We start from the raw sequence: 16,992 nt of genomic DNA on the forward strand, positions 1-16,992 counted from the left end.
GCCGCCTCCACCTCCAGTTACAGTATGACAGGCAGGTGAGTACTTATCTAAGCAATTCAGCTGTCCTGAAAAGGTTTAACAAATCTGTTAGCTATTTAGTCAGAATATAAATGCAGAGAACGTTACCTTCGTCTAAAGGCGATATCTCGGCACTGAGGCGGAGACGCCGTCCTCCTGATATACCTCTGTGCTGAGTGGAACAGCTGTGTCCGGTGATGGGTGACAGCTGTCACCCAGGCTGCTCCCATAAGGCGGCAGCGCCCTCTGGTGCCTGGAGCCCTCACTCCAGCCAGGGCGCCCTCTGATGGTGGTGGGCCAGCAGTACCTCCTCTTCAGCGGCCCACACAACAGGAGAGGTCTGTAATTTATATCATAGGTACACTTCAACTGTGAGAGACAGAACCTAAAAAAATTCAGAAAACCACATTGTTTTATTTTTAAATAATTAATTTGTATTTTATTGCATGAAATAAGTATTTGATCACCTACCAACCAGCAAGAATTCTGTCTCTCACAGACCTGTTAATTTTTCTTTAAGAAGCCCTCTTATTCTGCACTCTTTACCTGTATTAATTGCACCTGTTTGAACTTGTTACCTGTATAAAAGATACCTGTTCACACACTCAATCAATCACACACCAACCTGTCCACCATAGCTAAGACCAAAGAGCTGTCTAAGGACACCAGGGACAAAACTGTAGACCTGCACAAGGCTGGGATGGACTACAGGACAACAGGCAAGCAGCTTGGTGAGAAGACAACAACTGTTATGATTATTTATTAGAAAGTGGAAGAAACACAAGATGACTGTCAATCTTCCTCAGTCAGACGCTCCATGCAAGATCTCACCTTGTGGGGTATTGATGATTTTGAGAAAGTCCAGAACTACACGGGAGGACCTGGTCAATGACCTGAAGGGAGCTGGGACCACAGTCACAAAGATTACATTAGTAACACATGATGCTGTCATGGTTTAAAATCCTGCAGGGCAGCAAGGTCCCTCTGCTCAAGCCAGCACATGTCCAGGCCCGTTTGAAGTTTACCAGTGACCATCTGGATGATCCAGAGGAGGCATGGGAGAAGGTCATGTGGTCAGATGAGACCAAAATAGAGCTTTATGGTATCAATTCCACTTGCCGTGTTTGGAAGATGAGAACAACCCCGAGAACATCGTCCCAACAGTGAAGCATGGGGGTGAAACATCATTTTTGGAGGTGCTTTTCTGCAAAGGGGACAAGACGACTGCACCATAATGAAGGGAGGATGGATAGGGTCGTGTATTGTGAGATTTTGGCAAACAGCCTCCTTCCTTCAATGAGAGCACTGAAGATGGGTCATGGCTGGGTCTTCCAGCACGACAATGACCCCAAACACACAGCCAGGGCAGCTAAGGAGGGGCTCCGTAAGAAGCATTTCAAGGTCCTGGAGTGGTCTATCCAGTCTCCAGACCTGAACCCAATAAAAAAAATCTTTGGAGGGAGTTGAAAATAAAAACCTGAAAGATATGGAGAAGATCTGTATGGAGGAGTGGACCAAAATCCCTGTTGCAGTGTGTGAAAACTTGGTCAAGAACTACAGGAAACATCTGACCTCTGAAACTGCAAACAAAAGTTTCTGTACCAAATATTACGGTCTGTTTTTCTGTTGTATCAAATACTTATTTCATGCAATAAAATGCAAATTAATTATTAAAAATCATACAATGTGATTTTCTTTCTTTTTTTTCAGATTCTGTCTCACAGTTGAAGTGTACCTACAATATGAATTACAGACCTCTTCATTTTTGTAGGTGGGGAAACTTGCAAACTCGACAGTGGATCAAATACTTATTTGCCTCAACTGTAGCTAATGACCCAAAAGAAATGTAGAAGGTGTTTCATGATAAGAAAGTTGCCAGGGATTTTATCAGTCAGCAATGTTCACAGGCGGTGTTTTATATCCGTTACGATATTATGGCCATGTGGCGCCCTGCTCAGGTGTCTGATTACTGAGGACCCCAGCAAATGGAAAAAGACAAGAGGATGCCCATGTATCACATGGCTGCAGCAGATAGATGATTATTTTCAGGAGGTGGGGATTATTTTTCAGACCATGCTTACCCTGACCTTTGGCCAAACCACTGTAAAATCTAATCACCTCAAGATGTCTATCCAAGTTAAATTCCCACCAAGTTTGATGGAAATCCATTCAACAGTTTTTGAGTTATCTTGTGCACAGTCACACACAGATGCCAGTGAACACAATCCCTTGCTATTGCTACTTTCCACCTTAACATACACTAAAAATGAAAGATTTTGGTCTGCATAGAGCACAAGCTATAAAAAAAGCTTCTGCAACTTAAAAAAATGAATTTGCCTCATTATGACATGCAATGAAAATGACTGTTTATTCTTGAAAAGCTGCAGGCAGTTATCAGTTAGCATTAAAAATGCTCTTTTGATGTGAAAGCATTGGCTTACTGAGAAGCTCGGCGACAGTGACCTCTGACCTTTGGCTGTCACCACAGTCGAGTCAAATCCCAGTGATGGCTTTCCTAGCAACAAAAAAGTTTTAATTAAAAAGCAGGACACCACACTGTTCTTCAGACTGGTAAGTGAAAGATGATACTAACGTTCATGCACAGTGGAGGAGAGCAGCTTTGCCAGGCAGCTCGTGGGCATGGGAGCAGATGGAGCCACAGTGGAGCCAACTGTCCTCGCTCCTTTCATCTTTTGCTTGTGCTTACCCCTGACCCCTGTGACGACCACGTGCTCAGGGACTGAGAAGAAGTGGGCTGCAGTGACAGGCGCCGACGCTGTGTGGGTCAGGTCAGACGCAGCAGCCGGGTAACTGAGAGAGGGACAGGGAGCCTGAGTGTAGGTGTCCCCTGTGTGGGCGTAGCTGTGGGTTTGGTGCACAGTGCCCTGCATGGCCAGTGTGGAGGCAGTGTGAGTGATGACAGTGGAGGTCACGCTGGTCGTTGTGTAATTACCAAACTTATGGCACGGCGGTGGATATAAAAAAGGAATATTCGGAGCGACGGGCTGCTCTGTACTGCTGGTAAACGCTACAGAAACATATGGGTCTGGGTATGATGAATGTCCATAGGCCATAGTCCCTGACATCACACTGGATGTCTGATATTCACTGCAATCCTGGCTGCACCTCGGCTGGTCTGACTGGGCAGTGGATGAAACAAGCTGTGACAAACTGCCAGAGGACAGACTGGGCTGGAAAAGAAAGATTCAGTTTATTTCGTTGATTAAACATTAAAATACTTTCAGTTGTTACTGAACCTCCACAACATTTCAACAGCAAGAGAATCCAGGAGAAGCTGTGAAGTCCGGCTGTACCTGAGCCTGGGTGCCGATAAGGAGCTGAGGAGTTGTTACGACTGTGGAGGGAACTGCTCCAAAAGGTGCACTCGGTGAACTTTGAAAATAGCCACAGTCTGTAAAACTTGTCCCCTCAGAAGGCTGGCCTCGATAGTTCATGAAGATGTCTGAAAAAGAAGCAATGTTTGCCACACTGTCAAGCACAAAAAATAGATCCACAGCAACTACACAGCAAATTTTGCTGAGTAAAATTTACTCTGCCAGGATAACATTTGGTCCCAGTCTAAATAGAGTAAAATACACTCTATTATAGAGTGAAATCAGCTCTACTGTCTTGTTAAATCAGGTGTTTCTACTCCTATTAGAGTTGATTTAGCACTGTGATAGAGTATATTTAACTCTATTTGGAAACTTTACTATGTAGGAACCAAAAAACATTTTAGTTTCTGAAATCTAGTGAAGAAAAGAACTATGCTCGGTTCGTTAACAATGAGTGTTCTCCACAGGAAAGACTAGAGATTTGGGAGCAAGCTCACCTCCCACATACATACTAGTTGTATGCGTTTTAGATCAGTGGCAGTAAATATTTTGTGGGGTTTTTGTAGCTCAGAGGGATATGGTTGGCTGGTGGTTGGCTCTCACTGCGGTATTGTATCACTTCCTGTTCCGGAGCACAGCGGTGTTTTGCTGTATCTGTTAGCTGTTTAATCTGCGCAGTTAGATTGATCTAGTTACCTAGATAACGATTTGCTTCACAGTGTAATCTTCACGTGCCTTAACTAAAGCACTCCCTCTGCTGAATCACCTCTAAATTATTTACACATTATTCACTTTGTGTGTTTTTAAGAATCCACTAGCTTAGCGCAGCTACTAGCTCTTAGCCGGTTTAGCATGGCGGCTTCTCCAGTCTCTCCCGCACTTTTCTGCTCTGGGTGTGAAATGTTTAGTTATTCCTCGGCCTCCTTTAGCAGTAATGGTACTTGTAATAAGTGTAGCTTATTCGTAGCTTTGGAGGCCAGGCTGGGCGAATTGGAGACTCGGCTCCGCACCGTGGAAAATTCTACAGCTAGCCAGGCCCCTGTAGTCGGTGCGGACCAAGGTAGCTTAGCCGCTGTTAGTTTCCCTCTGGCAGATCCCGAGCAGCCGGGAAAGCAGGCCGACTGGGTGACTGTGAGGAGGAAGCATAGCCCTAAACAGAAGCCCCGTGTACACCGCCAACCCGTTCACATTTCTATCGTTTTTCCCCACTCGGCGACACACCCGCCGAGGATCAAACTCTGGTTAATGGTGACTCTGTTTTGAGAAATGTGAAGTTAGCGACAGCAGCAACCATAGTCAATTGTCTTCCAGGGGCCAGAGCAGGCGACATTGAAGGAAATTTGAAACTGCTGGCTAAGGCTAAGCGTAAATTTGGTAAGATTGTAATTCACGTCGGCAGTAATGACACCCGGTTACGCCAATCGGAGGTCACTAAAATTAACACTGAATCGGTGTGTAACTTTGCAAAAACAATGTCGGACTCTGTAGTTTTCTCTGGGCCCCTCCCCAATCGGACCGGGAGTGACATGTTTAGCCGCATGTTCTCCTTGAATTGCTGGCTGTCTGAGTGGTGTCCAAAAAATGAGGTGGGCTTCATAGATAATTGGCAAAGCTTCTGGGGAAAACCTGGTCTTGTTAGGAGAGACGGCATCCATCCCACTTTGGATGGAGCAGCTCTCATTTCTAGAAATCTGGCCAATTTTCTGACTTAGTGCTTAGCTCAGATAAGATAATTATAGTGGGCGATTTTAACATCCACACAGATGCTGAGAATGACAGCCTCAACACTGCATTTAATCTATTATTAGACTCAACTGGCTTTGCTCAAAATGTAAATGAGTCCACCCACCACTTTAATCATATCTTAGATCTTGTTCTGACTTATGGTATGGAAATTGAAGACTTAACAGTATTTCCTGAAAACTCCCTTCTGTCTGATCATTTCTTAATAACATTTACATTTACTCTGATGGACTACCCAGCAGTGGGGAATAAGTTTCATTACACTAGAAGTCTTTCAGAAAGCGCTGTAACTAGGTTTAAGGATATGATTCCTTCTTTATGTTCTCTAATGCCATATACCAACAGTGCAGAGTAGCTACCTAAACTCTGTAAGTGAGATAGAGTATCTCGTCAATAGTTTTACATCCTCATTGAAGACAACTTTGGATGCTGTAGCTCCTCTGAAAAAGAGAGCTTTAAATCAGAAGTGCCTGACTCCGTGGTATAACTCACAAACTCGTAGCTTAAAGCGGATAACCCGTAAGTTGGAGAGGAAATGGCGTCTCACTAATTTAGAAGATCTTCACTTAGCCTGGAAAAAGAGTCTGTTGCTCTATAAAAAAAAGCCCTCCGTAAAGCTAGGACATCTTACTACTCATCACTAATTGAAGAAAATAAGAACAACCCCAGGTTTCTTTTCAGCATTGTAGCCAGGCTGACAAAGAGTCAGAGCTCTATTGAGTCGAGTATTCCTTTAACTTTAACTAGTAATGACTTCATGACTTTCTTTGCTAATAAAATTTTAACTATTAGAGAAAAAATTACTCATAACCATCCCAAAGACGTATCGTTATCTTTGGCTGCTTTCAGTGATGCCGGTATTTGGTTAGACTCTTTCTCTCAGATTGTTCTGAGTTATTTTCATTAGTTACTTCATCCAAACCATCAACATGTCTATTAGACCCCATTCCTACCAGGCTGCTCAAGGAAGCCCTACCATTATTTAATGCTTCGATCTTAAATATGATCAATCTATCTTTGTTAGTTGGCTATGTACCACAGGCTTTTAAGGTGGCAGTAATTAAACCATTACTTAAAAAGCCATCACTTGACCCAGCTATCTTAGCTAATTATAGGCCAATCTCCAACCTTCCTTTTCTCTCAAAAATTCTTGAAAGGGTAGTTGTAAAACAGCTAACTGATCATCTGCAGAGGAATGGTCTATTTGAAGAGTTTCAGTCAGGTTTTAGAATTCATCATAGTACAGAAACAGCATTAGTGAAGGTTACAAATGATCTTCTTATGGCCTCAGACAGTGGACTCATCTCTGTGCTTGTTCTGTTAGACCTCAGTGCTGCTTTTTATACTGTTGACCATAAAATTTTATTACAGAGATTAGAGCATGCCATAGGTATTAAAGGCACTGCGCTGCGGTGGTTTGAATCATATTTATCTAATAGATTACAATTTGTTCATGTAAATGGGGAATCTTCTTCACAGACTAAGGTTAATTATGGAGTTCCACAAGGTTCTGTGCTAGGACCAATTTTATTCACTTTATACATGCTTCCCTTAGGCAGTATTATTAGACGGCATTGCTTAAATTTTCATTGTTACGCAGATGATACCCAGCTTTATCTATCCATGAAGCCAGAGGACACACACCAATTAGCTAAACTGCAGGACTGTCTTACAGACATAAAGACATGGATGACCTCTAATTTCCTGCTTTTAAACTCAGATAAAACTGAAGTTATTGTACTTGGCCCCACAAATCTTAGAAACATGGTGTCTAACCAGATCCTTACTCTGGATGGCATTACCCTGACCTCTAGTAATACTGTGAGAAATCTTGGAGTCATTTTTGATCAGGATATGTCATTCAAAGCGCATATTAAACAAATATGTAGGACTGCTTTTTTGCATTTACGCAATATCTCTAAAATCAGAAAGGTCTTGTCTCAGAGTGATGCTGAAAAACTAATTCATGCATTTATTTCCTCTAGGCTGGACTATTGTAATTCATTATTATCAGGTTGTCCTAAAAGTTCCCTAAAAAGCCTTCAGTTAATTCAAAATGCTGCAGCTAGAGTACTGACGGGGACTAGAAGGAGAGAGCATATCTCACCCATATTGGCCTCTCTTCATTGGCTTCCTTTTAATTCTAGAATAGAATTTAAAATTCTTCTTCTTACTTATAAGGTTTTGAATAATCAGGTCCCATCTTATCTTAGGGACCTCGTAGTACCATATCACCCCAATAGAGTGCTTCGCTCTCAGACTGCAGGCTTACTTGTAGTTCCTAGGGTTTGTAAGAGTAGAATGGGAGGCAGAGCCTTCAGCTTTCAGGCTCCTCTCCTGTGGAACCAGCTCCCAATTCAGATCAGGGAGACAGACACCCTCTCTACTTTTAAGATTAGGCTTAAATCTTTCCTTTTTGCTAAAGCTTATAGTTAGGGCTGGATCAGGTGACCCTGAACCATCCCTTAGTTATGCTGCTATAGACGTAGACTGCTGGGGGGTTCCCATGATGCACTGTTTCTTTCTCTTTTTGCTCTGTATGCACCAATCTGCATTTAATCATTAGTGATCGATCTCTGCTCCCCTCCACAGCATGTCTTTTTCCTGGTTCTCTCCCTCAGCCCCAACCAGTCCCAGCAGAAGACTGCCCCTCCCTGAGCCTGGTTCTGCTGGAGGTTTCTTCCTGTTAAAAGGGAGTTTTTCCTTCCCACTGTAGCCAAGTGCTTGCTCACAGGGGGTCGTTTTGACCGTTGGGGTTTTACATAATTATTGTATGGCCTTGCCTTACAATATAAAGCGCCTTGGGGCAACTGTTTGTTGTGATTTGGCGCTATATAAAAAAATTGATTGATTGATTGATTGATGCTGGTTGAAGTCCTGTTTCCAGTCCTGACAGACTGGGGCCTGCCAGTCAAAAAGTCTAGGAGCCACTCACAAAGGGTAAGATGCAGGCCACGTGTGAGCAGTGTGTGGGTGAGTTTGTGGGGGATGACCGTATTGAAGGCTGAGCTGTAGTCAACAAAGAGAATCCTAGGAGGAGCCTTTGTTTTTCAGGTGAGAGAGGGAATAGTGGAGTGCAGCACTGAAGGTGTCTGAGGTGGACCTGTTGGGCTGGCATGCATATCCATTTATTAATGAATACTGAGCTTGAAACTGAAGTCAGGCAAGTCAGATGCCTCCACTACACTACAGAGCCCCTTGAGGTCCTTCCTTGATGCTGAAGTCATGGCTTCATGTTAGAAATCCAAAATTTCTTGGCACTTGCTTTTGATGTCTGCAGTGACCATGCAACATGTTTGCTTTTAGGTCTGCCAAGTCACACATTTTGGAGCCAAACTGCCAAGTGACAGCTAGCTGCATGACGCAATGTTGATTACACAGCGTCTGCATGTCGGACATCACCAAATCCAAGTCAAATGTCCAGTTTAGGAGACATTAACACACAGTGTTTGGGATTTTTATGCATGAACACAACCAGAAATGGGTACAAATATATCGATATTTTCATAGCAGTAAAGAAACTTTTGGTATGATGTGCTCAAGCAAGAAGGAGCATTCAAGTTCAAAGCAGCCCGTAACAATATTGTGCATTAATTTAACGCGTGCATCTGACAGACAGACAGTAGGTGTCTTGTGATTTTAAGAGAGACAGCTGACCCCTCAGGCCAACAGAGAACCAATCATAATGTACAACAACACTGGGCAGCAGTTTGTCTGGAAGCTTTAAAAAAGGCTAAATTCAAAGTTACGGGCCACTTCACACATAACACAATTGAGGCCAAATGGCACACAAAGGAGGATTCGAATGGCACTTGTGAAAAATCGGAGCTACACTTCAACGCCTCATACAGCAGTCCCCACATCCAGTCGGGCACAGCATATTTCAGCTTGGGACTCCGACAAGGGCGGTCGCATCTCCTCCACTCTCCCTTATCTCTGTTCTCTGCCTTTAACCTTCAAGTCCCTACTTCACCAGACTGTGAATTCCTCAAATTATATTGGATTCTGGATCTTTTGGACTATTATTGGATTAACCATGGAATTGATCAGCTGGTCTCTGAACACTACTGACACCATTTTTTTTTTCAATAAGGTCAGGACTGGGGGATCCTACCTGCCCAGATGGAATGTATCCTGCGGGCTATGTTCTCGACTCCCGGAGTTCCTGGCGTGTGGCATGCTTGGCGCCTTTCTCCATTGAGGACGTCGAGGATTTATTCATTTTTGGTCTCACGGTAGCAGAGCTGGTACGTTTGGCTTATGTGCTGCCCTGATCTACCGGAAAATTGGCAAGACGGTGGCATCAAGAACCACGGCCTCTCGCTTGTCCATCATGATTAATGAGGTTGGCAAGGCAGTGCATTCTCAGACTGCGATGACTCTTGAACTCAGACACAAACTGGATGACATCTTGGAGCAGATGCGTGCCTTGCAGTTGAAGCTGAAGATTTCAGAGGCCGGTGCCTTGCAGTTGAAGCTGAAGATTTCAGAGGCCGGTGAATATTCTTAATTCATAATTGGGAATATTCTTAATTCATAATTGGGATTTGGTTGTGCAAGTGGAACTGTTAAAAACTGTTTTTCACTGCTCAAACCATAACATTACAGGCTTATCAAGCCTGAAGGTCAAATTGCCCAACTGTTTTTCCTCCAGAGGGATTTGTTTCGGCCTGGGGAACATTGACTGTTTATCTCATCTCACAAAGACAATAAACTGCTTTTCACAGGACTGAAGCATGCTCCATTTTCGAGCTGGCTGTGTGAATGGCGAGGGAGTTTGCCCTCCCACACCCCGCGCAACACAAATGGCATGCAAAAAGTCATGATGAGTACTTGTGGGGTGCCCCAGGGTTCAGTTCTGGGGCCGTTATTGTTTTTTTTATATATTAATGACATATGTTTAGTTTCCAAGCCGTTGTATTTTGTTTGCTGATGATACAACGGTGTTTTGTAGAGAGGATCATTTGGGACAGACCTTGGACATGATGAAGAAGGAACTACAGAAGTTTAAGCAATAGTTCGATTCAACCAAATTATTGCTCCACTTGGTAAAACAAAGTGTATCATATCTTGAAACAAGTCCTAGAATTTCTGCAGAAATTTATCAATAAAAGATATTGAAATTGAAAATGTAACTGATACTAAATTTCTTGGTGTTGTTTTTGATGATAAACTGAGCTGGAAAACACATATTCATTTTGCAACCCAGTCTCACATTTTATTTTCGTGCTCCCGTGACAAAATGATTAAAATTTTCGTGACAGGGTTTTTTTTAACTCACTATTACTAACCCTACTCCTAGCCCCAACTCTAACCTTAACCATAACCTAACCCTACTCTTTCCCCCAACCCTAACCATAACCACCCCTCCCCCCCGCTTCACTTTTAATTTCGTGTAGCCATCATGGAATGTATTATAATGAATTTGTGCTGCCGTGACGAAAATGAGGCGCTTTTCGTCACAATATCACAAACCAACAGATTAATGTATATTTCGTGCTGCTGAATCACGACTTGCCGTGAGACTGGGTTGTAATTTTGTTAAATCTAAAATGTCAAAAGCCATTGCAATTTGAGGTATGGGGAAATACATATCAATCAATCAATCAATCAATTTTTTTATATAGCGCCAAATCACAACAAACAGTTGCCCCAAGGCGCTTTATATTGTAAGGCAAGGCCATACAATAATTATGTAAAACCCCAACGGTCAAAACGACCCCCTGTGAGCAAGCACTTGGCTACAGTGGGAAGGAAAAACTCCCTTTTAACAGGAAGAAACCTCCAGCAGAACCAGGCTCAGGGAGGGGCAGTCTTCTGCTGGGACTGGTTGGGGCTGAGGGAGAGAACCAGGAAAAAGACATGCTGTGGAGGGGAGCAGAGATCGATCACTAATGATTAAATGCAGATTGGTGCATACAGAGCAAAAAGAGAAAGAAACAGTGCATCATGGGAACCCCCCAGCAGTCTACGTCTATAGCAGCATAACTAAGGGATGGTTCAGGGTCACCTGATCCAGCCCTAACTATAAGCTTTAGCAAAAAGGAAAGTTTTAAGCCTAATCTTAAAAGTAGAGAGGGTGTCTGTCTCCCTGATCTGAATTGGGAGCTGGTTCCACAGGAGAGGAGCCTGAAAGCTGAAGGCTCTGCCTCCCATTCTACTCTTACAAACCCTAGGAACTACAAGTAAGCCTGCAGTCTGAGAGCGAAGCACTCTATTGGGGTGATATGGTACTACGAGGTCCCTAAGATAAGATGGGACCTGATTATTCAAAACCTTATAAGTAAGAAGAAGAATTTTAAATTCTATTCTAGAATTAAAAGGAAGCCAATGAAGAGAGGCCAATATGGGTGAGATATGCTCTCTCCTTCTAGTCCTCGTCAGTACTCTAGCTGCAGCATTTTGAATTAACTGAAGGCTTTTTAGGGAACTTTTAGGACAACCTGATAATAATGAATTACAATAGTCCAGCCTAGAGGAAATAAATGCATGAATTAGTTTTTCAGCATCACTCTGAGACAAGACCTTTCTGATTTTAGAGATATTGCGTAAATGCAAAAAAGCAGTCCTACATATTTGTTTAATATGCGCTTTGAATGACATATCCTGATCAAAAATGACTCCAAGATTTCTCACAGTATTACTAGAGGTCAGGGTAATGCCATCCAGAGTAAGGATCTGGTTAGACACCATGTTTCTAAGATTTGTGGGGCCAAGTACAATAACTTCAGTTTTATCTGAGTTTAAAAGCAGGAAATTAGAGGTCATCCATGTCTTTATGTCTGTAAGACAGTCCTGCAGTTTAGCTAATTGGTGTGTGTCCTCTGGCTTCATGGATAGATAAAGCTGGGTATCATCTGCGTAACAATGAAAATTTAAGCAATGCCGTCTAATAATACTGCCTAAGGGAAGCATGTATAAAGTGAATAAAATTGGTCCTAGCACAGAACCTTGTGGAACTCCATAATTAACCTTAGTCTGTGAAGAAGATTCCCCATTTACATGAACAAATTGTAATCTATTAGATAAATATGATTCAAACCACCGCAGCGCAGTGCCTTTAATACCTATGGCATGCTCTAATCTCTGTAATAAAATTTAATGGTCAACAGTATCAAAAGCAGCACTGAGGTCTAACAGAACAAGCACAGAGATGAGTCCACTGTCTGAGGCCATAAGAAGATCATTTGTAACCTTCACTAATGCTGTTTCTGTACTATGATGAATTCTAAAACCTGACTGAAACTCTTCAAATAGACCATTCCTCTGCAGATGATCAGTTAGCTGTTTTACAACTACCCTTTCAAGAATTTTTGAGAGAAAAGGAAGGTTGGAGATTGGCCTATAATTAGCTAAGATAGCTGGGTCAAGTGATGGCTTTTTAAGTAATGGTTTAATTACTGCCACCTTAAAAGCCTGTGGTACATAGCCAACTAATAAAGATAGATTGATCATATTTAAGATCGAAGCATTAAATAATGGTAGGGCTTCCTTGAGCAGCCTGGTAGGAATGGGGTCTAATAGACATGTTGATGGTTTGGATGAAGTAACTAATGAAAATAACTCAGAACAATCTGAGAGAAAGAGTCTAACCAAATACCGGCATCACTGAAAGCAGCCAAAGATAACGATACGTCTTTGGGATGGTTATGAGTAATTTTTTCTCTAATAGTTAAAATTTTGTTAGCAAAGAAAGTCATGAAGTCATTACTAGTTAAAGTTAATGGAATACTCAGCTCAATAGAGCTCTGACTCTTTGTCAGCCTGGCTACAGTGCTGAAAAGAAACCTGGGGTTGTTCTTATTTTCTTCAATTAGTGATGAGTAGTAAGATGTCCTAGCTTTACGGAGGGCTTTTTTATAGAGCAACAGACTCTTTTTCCAGGCTAAGTGAAGATCTTCTAAATTAGTGAGACGCCATTTCCTCTCCAACTTACGGGTTATCTGCTTTAAGCTACGAGTTTGTGAGTTATACCACAGAGTCAGGCACTTCTGATTTAAAGCTCTCTTTTTTAGAGGAGCTACAGCATCCAAAGTTGTCTTCAATGAGGATGTAAAACTATTGACGAGATACTCTATCTCACTTACAGAGTTTAGGTAGCTACTCTGCACTGTGTTGGTATATGGCATTAGAGAACATAAAGAAGGAATCATATCCTTAAACCTAGTTACAGCGCTTTCTGAAAGACTTCTAGTGTAATGAAACTTATTCCCCACTGCTGGGTAGTCCATCAGAGTAAATGTAAATGTTATTAAGAAATGATCAGACAGAAGGGAGTTTTCAGGGAATACTGTTAAGTCTTCTATTTCCATACCATAAGTCAGAACAAGATCTAAGATATGATTAAAGTGGTGGGTGGACTCATTTACTTTTTGAGCAAAGCCAATAGAGTCTAATAATAGATTAAATGCAGTGTTGAGGCTGTCATTCTCAGCATCTGTGTGGATGTTAAAATCGCCCACTATAATTATCTTATCTGAGCTAAGCACTAAGTCAGACAAAAGGTCTGAAAATTCACAGAGAAACTCACAGTAACGACCAGGTGGACGATAGATAATAACAAATAAAACTGGTTTTTGGGACTTCCAATTTGGATGGACAAGACTAAGAGTCAAGCTTTCAAATGAATTAAAGCTCTGTCTGGGTTTTTGATTAATTAATAAGCTGGAATGGAAGATTGCTGCTAATCCTCCGCCCCGGCCCGTGCTACGAGCATTCTGACAGTTAGTGTGACTCGGGGGTGTTGACTCATTTAAACTAACATATTCATCCTGCTGTAACCAGGTTTCTGTAAGGCAGAATAAATCAATATGTTGATCAATTATTATATCATTTACCAACAGGGACTTAGAAGAGAGAGACCTAATGTTTAATAGACCACATTTAACTGTTTTAGTCTGTGGTGCAGTTGAAGGTGCTATATTATTTTTTCTTTTTGAATTTTTATGCTTAAATAGATTTTTGCTGGTTATTGGTAGTCTGGGAGCAGGCACCGTCTCTACGGGGATGGGGTAATGAGGGGATGGCAGGGGGAGAGAAGCTGCAGAGAGGTGTGTAAGACTACAACTCTGCTTCCTGGTCCCAACCCTGGATAGTCACGGTTTGGAGGATTTAAGAAAATTGGCCAGATTTCTAGAAATGAGAGCTGCTCCATCCAAAGTGGGATGGATGCCGTCTCTCCTAACAAGACCAGGTTTTCCCCAGAAGCTTTGCCAATTATCTATGAAGCCCACCTCATTTTTTGGACACCACTCAGACAGCCAGCAATTCAAGGAGAACATGCGGCTAAACATGTCACTCCCGGTCCGATTGGGGAGGGGCCCAGAGAAAACTACAGAGTCCGACATTGTTTTTGCAAAGTTACACACCGATTTAATGTTAATTTTAGTGACCTCCGATTGGCGTAACCGGGTGTCATTACTGCTGACGTGAATTACAATCTTACCAAATTTACGCTTAGCCTTAGCCAGCAGTTTCAAATTTCCTTCAATGTTGCCTGCTCTGGCCCCCGGAAGACAATTGACTATGGTTGCTGGTGTCGCTAACTTCACATTTCTCAAAACAGAGTCGCCAATAACCAGAGTTTGATCCTCGGCGGGTGTGTCGTCGAGTGGGGAAAAACGGTTAGAGATGTGAACGGATTGGCGGTGTACACGGGGCTTCTGTTTAGGGCTACGCTTCCTCCTCACAGTCACCCAGTCAGCCTGCTTTCCCGGCTGCTCGGGATCTGCCAGGGGGTAACTAACGGCGGCTAAGCTACCTTGGTCCGCACCGACTACAGGGGCCTGGCTAGCTGTAGAATTTTCCACGGTGCGGAGCCGAGTCTCCAATTCGCCCAGCCTGGCCTCCAAAGCTACGAATAAGCTACACTTATTACAAGTACCGTTACTGCTAAAGGAGGCCGAGGAATAACTAAACATTTCACACCCAGAGCAGAAAAGTGCGGGAGAGACAGGAGAAGCCGCCATGCTAAATCGGCTAAGAGCTAGTAGCTACGCTAAGCTAACGGATTCCTAAAAACACGCAAAGTGAATAATGTGTAAATAATTTAGAGGTGATTCAGCAGAAGGAGTGCTTTAGTTAAGGCACGTAAAGATTACACTGGGAAACAAATCGTAATCTAGATAACTAGATCAATCTAACTGCGCAGATTAAACAGCTAACAGATACAGAAAAACACCGCTGTGCTCCGGAACAGGAAGTGATACAATACCGCAGTGAGAGCCAACCACCAGTAGAGGCAAGCAAGAGAATAGAAGAGAAGAAGAAGAAGAAGAAGAACATATAAATACTATATACATATAATACAAATCCAATATTTTTGTTGCAAAAGAAAGCTATAAGTATTATCTTGTTGGGGTTCAGTTGGATGGTTTTTTGGGGGTTCTCCTTCTGTCATTGTTTTGTAGTTTGTCGCTTCAGGGCCACCGCACTTGGTTGTATAGGAAACTGTCTGACAGCCAGCGTGGGGTCCTGTCAGCTGTTTAGAGGGCCCCGCCTCTCAGGCTCACACTCCTTTCAGGTGCTGTTGGTTCTTTTATTTTCTCCCCCGCGTTCCGTATTGTTTTGCTCTTATCACTGTTCCAATGTTCTTTCTCAGTCGGGTTGTCGGTTGAGTTCTGCTTTTGTGCATGTATTGATTTTCTCACGTGCCCCTGCTCATTATGCCCTTACCTGAATTGTCATTTTTCTTCCTGTATTCACACCAGTCACACGTGCAGGTTTCGTTCCACTCTTGATTTGATACACTTGTGGTCTCTGATTAGTTTTTTAAGCCTCACCTTTGTTTCGCTGCGGGTCGATTACATTCTGTACAATGTTCCTGAGTCCTCAGTCACCCGTCTTATCCGTCCAAGTCATTGTCAGCGGTTTGTAAGTGTCTATTCTCAGTGATCACTTTTTGACAGTTGCTTTTTGTTCTTACTTTTCATTTCGTATGGAGTGTTCTCACTGACTTTTTGACAGTGGACTTTTTGTTAATGTTTTTTTCTTCTTGTTTGTCTGAGAACAATTTAAGACTTTGTTTCTTAGAGTGTTTTGTCCTCATTGTCTCTTTGGACAGTGGTTCTTTTGTTATGGATTTTTGTTATTAATTAGGGAGTGCTCTCACTGCCCATTTTGGCAGTGGACTTTTTGTTATTGGTTATTTTGGATTTTTGTCACCTTTCTGAAAGACTGCTGCTGCATTTTTGTATTCTGGTTGTTTTGAACTTTATTCTCATTGTTTGACCTTTGCAGTATTTTTGGGTTTGGGACTGTGTTCACTCTGAACTGTTATGTGGAAAATAAACACCTGGTTATTTCACTAACCCTCTGTGTCTGCTGCCTGCATTGGGGTCCAGTCCTTTCCTCCTCTGTGGTTCTAAGCACAACATATCTGTAACATATCATATTGTGAGCCAACTAATCCATTATTTGCCTGTTTACATATTCTAAAATTTTGTGACTTGGTTGATTACATCACAATACAAACTATGTATAAAGTTAAAAATAAACTGTTTATGAATTTTTATTATTGCTTTCGGGCTTGTGTGTTGTGTGCCACTGTTTGGTTGTTTTTTGTAAATTTGAGTTCATAGACTAATTTTGGGCAGCACGGTGGATTAGTGGTTAGCACTGTTGCCTCACAGCGAGAAGGTCGTGGGTTCGATTCACGCCTGTGGCCTTTCTGTGAGGAGTTTGCATGTTCTCCCCGTGTTTGCATGGGTTTCCTCCGTGTGCTCTGGTTTCCTCCCACATCCAAAGACATGTGGGTTAGGTGGACTGGACTCTTTAAATTGTCCGTAGGTGTGCGAGTGGGTATGAATGTGTTTGTCTGTTTGTGGCCCTGCGACAGACTGGCACCCTGTCTTGGGTGTACCCCGCCTCGTGCTCTATGACTGCTGGGATAGGCTCC

General features: G+C 42.6%; 1 protein-coding gene across 2 annotated transcripts in view; it reads right to left on the reverse strand.

Annotated features, from left to right (window-relative positions):
* The window catches only part of LOC117516702 (carbohydrate-responsive element-binding protein), an 85,981-nt gene that overhangs the window by 21,615 nt on the left and 47,374 nt on the right, over positions 1–16,992 (reverse strand). For both annotated transcript variants that reach the window (XM_034177541.1, XM_034177540.1), the window contains 3 exons: positions 3,333–3,481; positions 2,612–3,209; positions 2,460–2,533 (listed from right to left, as the gene is read on the reverse strand). In XM_034177541.1, the coding sequence (XP_034033432.1) occupies positions 2,460–2,533; positions 2,612–3,209; positions 3,333–3,481 (821 nt within the window). The remainder of the gene's footprint in view (positions 1–2,459; positions 2,534–2,611; positions 3,210–3,332; positions 3,482–16,992) is intronic.

The sequence above is a fragment of the Thalassophryne amazonica genome, chromosome 9, assembly GCF_902500255.1.
Source record: "Thalassophryne amazonica chromosome 9, fThaAma1.1, whole genome shotgun sequence".
Classification (NCBI taxonomy): Eukaryota; Metazoa; Chordata; class Actinopteri; order Batrachoidiformes; family Batrachoididae; genus Thalassophryne; species Thalassophryne amazonica.